Raw genomic sequence first — 14204 nt, 5'->3', positions numbered from 1 at the left:
TCCCCTTTTCACTCATAAAATGGCTCCAGTTCTGACAAGAAATTTGATGGCCACCAAACTAATACCTTGCATGAGTTCAAACTTTTCCAAACAGTAGTGCAAAATTTAAAAAAAAAATACAAGCTCATGAGAAAATAGACAGCATGATTTCAATCTAAATCCAAATGCAACCCTGGACAGTCACGAAGTTCTATGCCCAAAACAGGGCTCCTAGAAAGACTGCACAAGGAGGAAGATAGGGAGGTAGTGACCTTCTCCTTTGGGGCCCCTCCTTGCCAGGCTCTGATTCAGTGGCTCTTGGGTGGGACCCCAAAATTTGTATTTTTTCCAAGTCTCTCTCAGGGTTCTGATGCATGGCAAAGATGAACTACATTGTCGTAAGCCATCAACTCTAGGCCTATGTTGAAAGGGCCTGTGCCTTCCTCTGATCCAGCACTTGGGTCCCTCGCTTCCGACAGCTCATGACCTCCTGATCTAAGATGTCATCAGTATGTCCTTTCATATCCACTCTCTGTCCTTCTCCACCTGCTGTCTGCTGCCGACCTGTAGGGTGTTGGCCACAAGCAGATTCATATCCTTCCAGCTCCCTTTGGAGTCACCAATGGGGAAGCCCAAGAACAGACTGGAGGGAGGCAGGAGTGTGAGCCCAAGCATTGAACCTCCTGGCTACTTCCTGAAAAGATGGCCTTGCGCTGGCTCCGTCTGTGGCTAGAGGCCCAGCTCCTCTCAAGGGCTGACTCAGCATGGTTCTCTTCCTTGGGCTCTCTTCTCTTGATTCCTTGAGGCCTGTAGGTGGTGACAACTGGGCTGTAAGGACCCCTTGTTACTACCTATTGGTTTTTATTGCCGCTGTAAGAAATTTCCACAGACCTGGTGGCTTGAAACAACACAAATTTATTATTTTGCAATTCTGGAGGACAAACGTCCCATAAAAGATAGAATTAAACTTTCCACCTGGAAGTTGTTATTTATCCGTCTCTGTGTATATGCACCTGAAACTGGTATATAACCTCTCACAAGAATGAAAGTTAGTTAGCTCTGAAAGACTTCTTACCTGTTAAATCTTGAGACCCTTAAGAGATATCTGTGTGATGTCTGGGTTGTAACAGAAGTGAACCATAGATTATAAGTCCTAATAAAGTGCATGCTATACTCAGAGTTCAAAAGGAGCCATTGTACTTTTCCACCCCTTAGCCACTAATCTATTCAACAAGAGATATAGCCTTTACTGAAGAAAGGCTGCTAAGATTGGATTGATATATTCTTTTCCCAGATTTCTCTAATATTTTACTTTATCCATAAAGTAAAAGCATATTCTCTTAAAGATTTTAGTTGATTTGTGTGTATGGGCAAAATACAGTAGCAATATATGTTACTCTTTGAGCCAAACATTTCACATTTTTCACAGATTCCTTCACTAGTTTAAGCATTTATGTGCAAATATTTCCTATCAGTTATGTGCATGCTATACTACTAGATAATGTGTGACTGTGCACACTACAATATGATAAGTATTTCTTATGGAAACCCAAATTGCAATGGAAATGCGAAGATATTTCAGAGACTCAGCTTGGTTTGGGATATCCATGGCAGTTGTCTGCATGAGGCATGTTCTGTATGGAGGACACTGGGACCAAAAACACTTCGCATTTTCTTTTGTCTACCATAGGAAGTCAGGACATGTTTGTCCCTCACCTCCATAAATCTTCTTTTTAGCAGAAACAACTCTCTTCCCCCACCTTCTCCTTTCAAAGGCATTGTGGTGATGGTTGCAAGAAATTTGGGTGTGGAGACAACTTCTGTCCTCTTGGGTTTCACAGATTACCCAGAGCTTCAGATTCCTCTCTTCCTTGTATATCTGATCATATATGTTATCACTGTAGTAGGAAATCTTGGGGTGATAATAATCATCAAGATTAACCCAAAATTTCACACTCCCATGTGCTTTTTCCTTAGTTACTTTTCTTTTGTTGATTTTTGTTACTTTTCCATCATTATTCCTAAACTGCTTGAGGATTTGATCATGGCCAATAAAACCCTTTTCTACTCTGGCTGCAAGTTGCAGTAGTTGCTGTCCTGCACTTCTGTGGTGACTGAGTGCTTCTTGCTGGCAGTCATGGCCTATGACCACTTTGTGGCCATCTGTAATCCTCTACTTTATACAGTGGTCATGTCACGGAGGCTCTGTGCCCTTCTGTTGGCTGGGTCATATCTCTGCAGTATGTTTGACCCCTTGGTACTCCTTTGTTATGCTCTCCAGCCAAACTTTTCTGAACATAACTTAATCAACCACTTTTTCCATGAATATACTGCTTTAATTGCTGTCTTGAGCTCTGATATACACAGTCCTCACTTACAGTTCTTTGGTTTTGCCACCTTCAGTGAGGAAAGTATACTACTCATCAACCTTGATACATACGTATTTATTTTTGTGATTGTGTTCATTATCTGTTCTGCCAGTGGGTGTCACAAAGCCTTCTCCACCTGTGCCTCCAATCTGACAGCCATCACCATCTTCCATGGGACTATCCTTTTTTTCTACTGTGAGCCCAACTCCAAAAATTCTCAGCAAATTGTCAAAGTGGCCACTGTATTTTACACACTGCTCAACCCCATGCTGAACCCTCTGCTCTACAACTTGAGGGATAAAGAAGAGAAGGATGCTAAGGATGCCTTCCAGAAATTAATAGACACAAAAGTCCCATTTCACTGAACCAATCTCAAAAGATTTTTTTAATCCCAAGAACAATGGGAACAGAGCCTTCTAAAACCTATAGCATATATTTGCACGAAGTTTTTATCGGTGACTGTGATGTTAATATATTGCAAATTGGTAAACTGAAATCCCTTGAGGTTATTTATGTTGCAAGTTACTGAAGCATTGTGTCTTTGTTGGGAGATAAGGATGGATATGCTCTGTGATAAAAGGGAGAGATACTTTTCTGACACAAACAAAAACACACCATACCAACTCATATGGGGTGCAGCAAAAGTGTTCCTAAGAGGGAAATTCATCACAATAGAGGCTAACATTCACAAACAAGAAAAATCTAAAATAAGCAATTTCAAGCTACACCCAGCAGAATTAGAAAAAAGAAGAACAAGCAAAGCCCAAAAAGTCTGTAGAAGGAGGGAAGTAATAAAAATTAGAAGAGAAGTAAATGAAATTGAAACAAAAAAGACAGTAGAAAGGATCAGTGAAACAAAGACCTGGTTCCTGAAGAAGATAAACAAAATTGAAAAACGCTTAGCCAGGCTTACTAAGAAAAAAAGAAAGAAGTCTCAAATAAATGAAATTGGAAATGAAAGAGGAGAAATTACAATTGATAGTACAGATATACAAAGCATTATAAGACAATACTATGCAAAATGTCTGCCAACAAATTGGACAATCTAGAGAAGTGGATAAATTCTTAGACACTTACAATCACCCAAAATTGAATCAAGAAGAAATAGAGACTCTGAATAGAAAAATCACAGTAAAAAGGTTGAAACATTTATCAAAAACATCCCCCAAAATAAAAGTCCAGGACTAGATGGCTTCTCTGGAGAATTCTACCAAACATTTAAAGAAAATTTATTACCAATCCTTCTCAAACTATTACAAAAAATTGAAGAAGACAGAATACTTCCTAACACACTTTAGAAAGCCAAAATCACTCTGATACCAAACCCAGACAACGACAACATAAAGAAGGAAAAGTATAGGGTAATATTGCTGATGAATATAGATGCAAAGTCCTCAAAAAAATATTGGCAAATCGAATACAGACATACATTAAAAAGATCATATACCATGATTAAGTGGGATTCATACTAGGGACACAGGGATGGTTCAACATACGCAAGCCAATAAATGTGAAGCACCACATTAACAAAATGAGGAACAAAACCACATGATCCTCTCAATAGACAGAAAAACATTTGACAAGATTTAACATCAATTTGCTATAAAAACTCACAATAAAATGGGTGTAGAAGGAAAGTGCCTTAAAAAAATAAAGGTGATATATGACAAGCCTGCAGCCAACAACATACTCACTGGGGAAAAACTGAAAAACATCCCTCTGAGAACAGGAACAAACATGGGTGCCAACTCTCACCACCCTATCCAACATAGTACTGGAGGTTTTGGCCAGAGAAATTAGACAAGAAAAAGAAATAAATAGAATCAAAATAAGCAAAGAAGAAGTGAAACTCTTGCTGTTTGCAGACAACATGTTTTTATATAGAGAACCCTAAAATGTCCCTCAGAAAACTATCAAAAATACTCAACAATTACAGCAAAGTTGCAGGGTCCAAAATCAACTGGCAAAAATCAGTTGCAATTCCATACGCTAATAACGAACTACAGAAAGAGAACTCAAGAAGACAATCCCATTCACAATCGCAAGAAAAAGAATAAAATATATTGGAATAAATTTAACCAAGAAAGTGAAAGACCTATACAATGAAAACTATAAGACATTACTGAAAGGGATTGATGATAACATAAAGAAATGGAGAGATATTCCATGCACACTCTTTTAAAGAATAAACATAATTAGAGTGTCCATACTACCTAAAGCAATCTACAGATTCAATGCAATCTCAATAAGAATGTCAATGATATTCTTCATGAAAATAGAACAAAGAACCCTAAAATTCACATGGGGTAACACAAGACCTTGAATTGCTAAAGCAATCCTAAGAAAAAAGAACAAAGGTAGGGGCATCACAATCCCTGATTTCAAAATATACTACAAAGATATGGTAATCAAAACAGCATGGTACTAGTATAAAAACAGGCACACAGATCAATGGAACAGAACTGGAAGTCCAGAAATAAAACCACACATCTATGGGCAGCTAATCTCTGATAACGGAATTGAAAACATACAGTGGAGAAAGAAAAGTCTCTTCAATAAATGGTGTGGGGGAAACTGGACAGCCACATGTAAAAGAATGAATGTACATCATTACCTTGTGCCATACACCAAACATACTCAAAATGGAGCAAAGACTTGAAGGTAAGACCTGACACCATAAAACTTATGGAAGAAAATATAGGCAGTACTCTTTGACATTGGTCTTAAAAGGATCTTTTTGAATACCATGTCTACTTGTACAAGGGAAACAAAAGTAAAATTAAATAAATGTGACTTCGTCAGACTAAAGAACTTCTACAAGGCAAGGGAAACCAGGATCAAAATGAAAAGACAACCTACTAATTGGGATAAAATGTTTGCAAATCATATATCTGACAGGGGGTTAATCTCCATTATATATAACGAAATTACACAACTGAACAAAATAAAATCAAAGAACCCATTCAAAAAATGGGCAGAAGATATGAACAGACATTTCTCCAAAGAAGATATACAGGTAACCAATAGGCACATGAAATGATGCTCAACATCACTAGTCATCAGGGGAATGCAAATCAAACTACACTAACATATCACTTTACACCCATTAGAATGGCTATAATAATCAAAACAAAAAATGAAAAATGTTGGAGAAGTTGTGGAGAAAAGGGAACTTTCATACACTGCTGGTGGGAATGCAAACTGGTGCAGCCACTATGGAAAAGAGTATGGAGATTTCTCCAAAAGCTAAAAATAGAAATGCCATATGACCCAGCTATCCTACTACTGGATATCTATCCAAAGAACTTGAAATCAACAATTCAGAGAGACTTATGCACCCTTATGTTCATTAAAGCATTATTCACAATAGCCAAGGTGTGGAAGAAACCCAAATGCCCATCATCTGATGATTGGATAAAGAAGATATGGTACATATATGCAATGGGATACTACTCAGCCATAAAAAAGGCAAAATTGTCCCCTTCGCAAAACATGGATGGACCTTGAGGGTATTATATCAAGGGAAATAAGCCACAGAAAGGAAGACAATATGTGGAGGGTAAACAAACACGTGGACAAAGACAACTATTTAGTGGTTACCAGGGGTAAGGGGGGTAGGGGGTGGGCACAAAGAGTGGAGGGGTGCACCTATATGGTGAGTGACAAATAATAATTTGTAACTGAAATTTCACATTGCAAACTAACATAACCTCAATAGAAATAAATAAATAAATATAAAAATTTAGACAGCATACCTTGCATAAAAATACATATAGGAATTCTGAAAGAGATGTTTTGCTTAACCTTCCAGTCTTGGTATGGGGTAGTTATCTCAGCTTCTCATATTCTCACTCTCCTTAATATCTTTGTTTTCAGGACTGATTCAGATTCTAAAAGGAGAAATCATGTTACTGTCAGAGAGAAATAAAATTAGGCCATGTTCACTCTCTTGGGCTTCTGAGTTTTCCCAGCACTGCAAATCCTCCTCTTATTGATTTATCTGGCCATCTACAGTGTCACTGTTGCAGGGAATATTGGGATGATTGTAATAATCAAGATTAACTCCAAACAGAGCACCCCTGTGTACTTTTTCATCAACTACCTCTCATTTGTGGATTTGTGCTATTCCTCCATCATTACTCCCAAGAACCTGGTGAATATAGTTTGGAAGACAGAAATATTTCATTTATAGGATGTGCAGTATAATTCTTTTTCTTTTGTACCTTTGTGGTAACTGAGTTATTTTTATTAGCTGTTATGGCATATAATCACTTTGTGGCAATTTCTAACCCTCTGCTCTACACAATTGCCCTGTCTCCGAAACTCTGTGCCATGCTAGTGGTCAGATCATATTCATGAGGAGTAGCTTGTTCCTTGATACTCACATATTTGGCTATCAAATTATAATTTTGGGGTTTCAACAAAATTGATCATTTCTTCTGTGAATTCTTCTCATTGCTGTCCCTCTCTTGCTCTGATGCTTATGTCAACCAGTTGCTGCTTTTCATTCTCACCACCTTTAATGGGGTCAGCACACTACTCATCATCCTCATGTCTTATGTGTTTATTGTTGTCACCATTCTCAAGATACATTCAGCCAGTGAGCGCTGCAAAGCCTTCTCCACCTGTGTCTCCCACCTGACCACCATCGTCATCTTCCATGACACCATCCTCTTTCTTTACTGTGAGCCCAACTCCAAAAACTCCAGGAACACAGTCACAGTGTCCTCTGTGTTTTACACAGTGGTGATCCCTATCTTGAATCCTCTAATATAGAGTCTGAGAAATAAGGATGTCAAAGATACAGTCAGCAGAACAATGGACATTAAAGTCTTTTCTTATTGAGTATATTATTTTAGTAGAGTTTGTCCCTGACATGTAAATAAAGCGTTTCCATAAAGATTGATTTTAAAGACACCTTTAAAATTATGAAGAGTTAGTGTTGTACAAGGGAAAGGTACGGGATTTTGGTTCGAAGACACTAAACTTTTCTCTGTCTATTACTGGAAAATAAAACATCTGTCTCTCTCATCCTTAAATTTCCATCTACAAAATTGAGACAATATAAACTACTTCTTAGTCTTATTGTGAAGATTAAAAGGTTACATAGATATAATCTGTAAAACCTTGTATAATCTCAATAAACAATTTAATCTCCTTTCTTATACCTGGAGTAGACTAGACTTTCAATAAACATATGCATTTCTCTTGTAAATCCATAAATAGCAGTTAAAATAAGACGAGTCTTCATCCTTCCAGGAATGCAAAATCCAGTGTTGACAGTAGGGCCATGAAAAAACTGGCCATTGTATAAGGTAGAAAATAAAAAGTATCATAGAGTATTTGAGGGAAAGAAAAGGTCAAATCCATTTAGGGACTTTAGAGACATGTCTTCAGAAAATAGGTATTGTTGGAATTTGTCCTTGGATAAAGAATGGACAGAATTTTAGGAGACACATTTCATCAAGGAGTTTTATTTAGGAGATGACAGCAAGGCAAAATCAAGGAGGTCAAAATGTAATACTGAATCAATTATCCAACACATTTTTTATTGAGCAAATACTTTATAACATGTATGTGCGTGTGTGTGTGTGTGTGTGCATGTGTGTAGTATTGTATACAGAGGTTACTTGGCATGAATGGAAACTAGCTAAGGTATGGTCTTTATTCTGAATATGTTTCAAATGATCTCTTATGTGGCAGTATGATAAGCTATAATAGGGTCCACTATGGCTTAAAAATAGTATATTGGATCTCAAAATTCCTATAGGAAAAAAGTAGGCATGATGAGTGTCCACCTGACTTGCATTTCATACTATAGTTCTGCCTAGAAAGACATCAAAAGCACAAACAATTCTTTATGATTCGTTTCTCTGAACATGAGCATAATCTCTCAATCCTTTAACTGAAATTCCTTTAAAAAAAAAAAACTGGAGTTGCCTCAAGTGTTGAAAATTGATCCCCTGTATAACCACATTCAAAATAAGATGAAAACCAAGCAGTCATCAGCATTAAGACCTATTTCATCTGGCAAATTAAAAATACTAGATCTCTCTAAAATTAATAACTCACTTTGCTTGAATGACTTGTATACCTTTCTCACTCTCTTTAGTCAATATGTCTAGATAAAATTCAAAACTAGTCATCAATATAATGGATGAAATATATTTCCAGGTATTTTGTTAAAGGATAAAAAATAAGCTGAAGAACAATTTTATATAGATTCAATAAAGTTATTTAGAATGTTAAGGTTATTTTAAATTTAAGATCATTATTAAAATGATACATTCATATATATTATATGATAACAAATCTATTAAATAACCATTTTATATTGAAAAATAAAATATGTAAGAAACAGTGTTTTAGATATTGGATGTATGATTAGGGATGTGTTTCTCTCCTATTGACTTCTCCTTCTCTAGATGTTCACAAATTTATCTTTCACTATATATCTGGCAATTATACAATGTCTAATTTTATTTGGAATTAGGAAATTATTCATATTAATATTAAATTGAATCAATTCTAGTTAATGCCTCTTTATAGAGATTTTATTTTGCTTCTGTCCTGCTTAGACCAAGGATGATCACGTTTTGTGATAGAATCAACACAATCCATTTAGCTTTTACTTTGAGGAAACCAAGGTCCATGATTTTAAGTGAACTGGCCAACACCGTAAAAGAAATTGTTGGTAGAATTAATGAACTCATTGAAGACTACAGACACATCAGAAGCACCTTTTCCAGGAAACACTGGCAAACTCATACATTTTTCACTTTCAAGTTCTACCATTTCAGGTTCTTTATGGTAGATTCTGTTGCTTCTATCTAGAACATGACTCATATTAGTAGTCTTCACATTTTTTGGTTATGTGCAAATCAAAACATTTTATTTCTGTATTGCCAACCTTGTAATGGTGCAATAATAATTACACCATTAATTAAAAATATAATTGCACTGGAAATTTGGGTAAAATACAAGTAATAGAAATTGATAAAAATGAGGCTGGCCCAGTGGTGTAGTGTTTTAAGTTTGCGTGCTCTGCTTCAGCAGCCCAGAGTTTGCTGGTTCGCATCCCGGGAGTGGACCTACACACTGCTTATCAAGTCATGCTGTGGCAGGAGTCCCACATGTAAAACAGAGGAAGATCCGCACAGATGTTAGCTCAAGGTCACTCTTCCTCAGCAAAAAGAGGAGGATTAGTGGCGGATGTTAGCTGAAGGCTAACTTTCCTCAAAAAGAAAAATGAAATGATAAAAATATTTTTGGAAACATTTCTTTGTGTTAGAAATATTATAAGTATATGTTTGGATTTTCCATTTCAATTTATTAAAGCACCATCACAAAGACATCACTTAATGTTAGAAAGCAGGAAGGTTCAGCATCATTTCTATTTCTACTTTTTAATAGATGAAAATACTGAGAGTATTTGGTCATATTAAAGGTAAATGGGAATCAAAACTCTGCCAGAAATTATGCTGTAACACAAATGTCACACAATTCTTTCAACTCCATCCAAGTTATGTGCCAATTTCTTATGATGATCTTTCATCAGAATTTTTTTAATAATGTATTAAACAAAATTAGATTGTCTCCAATTTTGTTCATGACCCAAATATTAGAAATTATAACATTCAAAAGTATTTGTTGCCCAGTGTGGTAGAAAACATGGTCCAAATCCTTTAGTCCTCCCTATATCCACACTTCTTTGCAAATTTTCTGATCATATGGTGGAATCAGTTTCTGCACATCTGAAATGTAAGCTGCTTTTGTGGCTGGCTTTGTCTAACAGAATGTAGCTGAAATGACACTGTGCCAACTTTAAGCATCTGAGAGGCCTCGTAACTTTTTCTCAATCTTTTTGGAACTTTCACAGTCTCTTAGAAAAGCTGTTTTATGAATAAGCACAGACTATCATATTGGATAATGAGAAACAGTCACCAGACTTGAGAGTGAAGCCTCTTAGATCATCTAACCTGCCAAGCTGAAGTCATACACATAGCAAATCAAGCCAAGATCAGCCACGTCAGGATCACTTCAGCAGAACTAACTTACTGACTCATATGACCAATGTAATAAGTAGTTGTTGATTTTGATATTGAACCTGAAGGGCTCACCTGTTGCACAGCTCTGACACCAGGTATAGTGGAAGAAAATAATAAGAATTTTATTATTGCACAGCACTGAGCAAGGAGAGAGGGCAGCTAACACTGAAATCTCAAACTCCCCAAAAAGCTAAAAGGGTTTTTAATTTGGGATTTTGTTAGGGGAGGGGAGCATATGGCCTTGCTGGTCAGCAGCTTTTCCACCAGCCTGTATCTCCTCGCAGGGAGGAGATAACGAATCCAATTGCTTGTTCTTGGCTGTGTCTGTCTCCATGGAGGATAGCAGATTCTGGAGCCAGGAAGCCAGGGAGTAAGCAGAGAATGAATGTTTTAGTTTTAGCCCCATATGTGCTGGGTTTAACGTAGGTAAACTGATGTCAGGGCTGGTATTAATTTTAACTAATATGTTTTGGAGTGGTTTGTAATGCAACCATTAGAACCACTCACTTTCTTATTTTCTGAAAAGGTTACCACAAAGACCTTCCAAGTTTTACCAGATAATAATTAAGCATATCTGTAATTCTTCCACTTAGAGGCGTGTTGATTAAAAGAATAGAGTTAAAAAGTTTAGAAAATTTAACATATGGTTGATTTCATTGAACCTTGAAAAAATACAATATTCTACCAAAATAGTATTATTGTATGTGTTTTAAATACATTTCATAAAAAACTTGGAGCTTTATATTGATATTATTCAATTTATGGATAATTACCATGCAATTAATTTCAATAAAATATTTATATTTAAATTAATTTTCAAAAAACACCTGCCATGTCTTTAAGACAAATAGTTAAGCACAGTTTCTTTCCTGTGAGAGGGTTGCCCAGATGATATAAAACATCACTGCCAATGATACTTTTCATGGATAATCTTTTAGTTTTTCTGCCATGAGAATCCCTCCTTTAGGAGGATACATTTTGTGACAATAGTTCCAGGGTTCATTAAGAACAAAAGAATAGATGTTAAAAATTTTTATCATCAATCTACTATATATCTGATTTCAAAACACTGCTGCCTTGGCTAAAATTCACGTCTCATGCTATCAAATTCCAGGAAAAGAAATGTGTATATGCCAGAGAGAAACAAGAAGTTATACCATGGTTTTGAAGTGTCTTGATTAAAGAAAACTTCAACTTTCATGAAAAACAATATTTCAAATTGTTTTTATGTTTTAGGTTTTGGAAGTTTGCTTTTGTTTTCCTAATCAGGGTAATTCAAGTAGTAATATGTGAATTGAAAAAGGAAATCTTACTTTTGAAAAATGAGAGAAATGGAATTGTGAGAGTGCTAGGTGGAAAGGAGACCCAGAAACACTCCTCAAACTCTGAAAATTATCAAATGGATCAATTTTAGCAAAACATATGTAGGTTGTTGAGAATTTCAAAACTGATTACCTGTAATTAATTACATCCATAGAATTCTTGAAATGTTTGGTACATCCAAGGGCACAAACCACAGACAGTGATTTAAACACTATTGGTTTAGGAAGACACTGTATGCTTGGAAAATGAGCAGATCTGGGAGAGATCCTTGAGCCAATCCCATTTAATGGTCTCTGGCATTGAGTAAGGAGTATGACATTCCAGCACCATTCAGTAGCTCTGTTCTTCCTCGCAGGGTCGTATGTGTGACATAACCCAAAAAGCAGCATATGATTTCATTCTATTAGTGAATCTGTGTGTGACTTTGGGCAAGTTAGACTTGTTTGTGTCTCAGTTACCTGATGCTTAAAGTTACATAACTGTACCAATCTCACTTATTTTTATAAAGATGAAATCTGTTAATAGTTGTATTCAGAGCAGTACCTAGAACATAGGAAGTGGTCAATGAAAGTGAGCAATTGTTAGTATGCTCAGTAAAAGAAGTTCATTACCCCCATATGTTTCTGGCATTTGGCAGAACTGTGGTGTGACTTCAGAATTTATGCTCTCTAGGAAGGTGCTTTTGAGTATGACAGGCAAAGTTTGTAAGACCTGTTCATATATTTCACAGCAGCAATGTGATCCCTGGCTCACAGAGCAATGCTTGGGTGCAGCGTGCAATGCCCTGCAATTCATCAAGAACTCTGGAAGTAATCATGTTGAATTATAATAACATGTACCATACTGTGATAGTATTTTCCCCTGTTTATATCTCATAGAAATCATTACTGTTTGAGTCCCAAGATAGTGTTGTTTTCTTGATATCTTATTGATGTCCCACAGAGATCAATGATTATTTTGGGAAGCTTAGGAAGCATAGTCCCCAGAGATATACGGACACATAAAACATAAAACCTGAAACATTTTCCATCATGACATCTTCAGAAACAGGGGAAGCAATGTCTATCCCACGAGTTGGTTGGTTGGAATACACTCTGGATTTTGGGAATGGATATGAATGATACTTCCCGGGATTTTGAATTTTTTTTCTTGTGAAAGTAAGTTATTATAGTCATGTGTAAGAGAAGGATGAATTGTAAATTATGGCAGTGGTATTAGACATATTTTTAAAAATCTGTTTTTAGCCTTCTCTTAATTAGAGAGTGTTTTAAGACGTGGCATGTTCTGAGCACTCGTTTATGAAAATATTTTCCTTTTCTGTATTGGAAGACAAGCTCAGTGGGAAATGGGAACAACTTAATCTGCAGAATGAAGTATCTTGCAACACCTATTAGCGTAAGAGGGAAAATAGTGTAAACAAAGTGGAAGAACACTTGATTTCTCTCTCCTTCCATCTTGCTCCTCTCTCATACTAACTCCATCTGTGAAATCTTACAAAATCTACGTGGAAATACTACTGACAGTCACTCTGATGCTGAGGGCACAAGTAAGGGGTCCTCAGGACTGCTCATGTGGGGAAACAGACATGGGAACCACCTCTGAAGCAGAAAGGAGAGGAATTATTTTGGCCTTGTGCAAAACACTTTGAAATGTCTCTACATAGCAGGTTTATCAACCTTGGTATGACTGACATTTTGGGACAAATAATATTTTGGTGTTTGCATGTGCCATTGGTGTGTATGTGTGGTGGGAGTGTCAGGTACAACATAGACTGTTCAGCAGCATCCCTAGTCTCAAATCTCTAGATGTCAGTAGCACCACTCCTTACTGTGACAACCAAAAATGTCTCCAGATATCACCACACGTCCCATGGAGATCAAAATAACTCCTGGTAAAGAACCACTGCTCTACAAATAATCAATAGGCTGATTTTTCATCTTTAGACTTGAAAACAGGAAAAGGATTTTAAAGTTATGTCCTACTTTGAATTCAAGAAAAGAAAAACAACTCACTTTTACTAGCTGTTGAAAAGAGAAACCATATCATCAGAATAATTATAGGTTTTCAAACTAGGATTTCTTAAGTCACGTATCCTTCACCTCTTTGAAATCATTTGCAGAAAGAGGAAAATACCTGGCTGTGTTGGGTTTAGTTCAGATTCTCTATCCTTCAGGAATAACCAACCAGTGCTCTACAGTCACGAATATATCTACCAAGGGTCAGGAGGGAGAGGAAAAATGAGTGTTCTCACCATCTGTTGGCATTTTCTATATGTCAAAGGCCTTAAACATATTCATCCCTTAAAAAAAAATCACACACTCCTTCCATACTCTACTCCATAAACCTTATGTTTTGTGAGAATTCATTCGTTTCTAAATTGTTATTTAAAAAAATGATTGGAATAAGATATCTATGCGTCATGATGTTATGGGGATTAAATACATAATGCAACTTAGGTAAGCATATATAATATTCTGTCTGTGCA

General features: G+C 36.4%; 1 protein-coding gene and 1 pseudogene across 1 annotated transcript in view; both read left to right on the top strand.

Moving 5' to 3' along the window:
* LOC103542882 (olfactory receptor 5D14-like) overlaps positions 1 to 2713 on the top strand; it is a 3285-nt gene extending 572 nt beyond the window's left edge. The window contains 1 exon segment of the mRNA XM_070566092.1: positions 1717 to 2713. Coding sequence (XP_070422193.1) covers positions 1717 to 2713 — 997 coding nt within the window.
* Positions 2714 to 6285: 3572 nt separating this feature from the next.
* LOC103542883 (olfactory receptor 5D18-like) lies at positions 6286 to 7193 on the top strand (annotated as a pseudogene).
* The last annotated feature ends 7011 nt before the right edge of the window (positions 7194 to 14204 follow it).

This window comes from Equus przewalskii, chromosome 11 (assembly GCF_037783145.1).
Source record: "Equus przewalskii isolate Varuska chromosome 11, EquPr2, whole genome shotgun sequence".
In the NCBI taxonomy this organism is placed as follows: Eukaryota; Metazoa; Chordata; class Mammalia; order Perissodactyla; family Equidae; genus Equus; species Equus przewalskii.
This window is presented reverse-complemented; position numbering and strand designations above follow the sequence as displayed.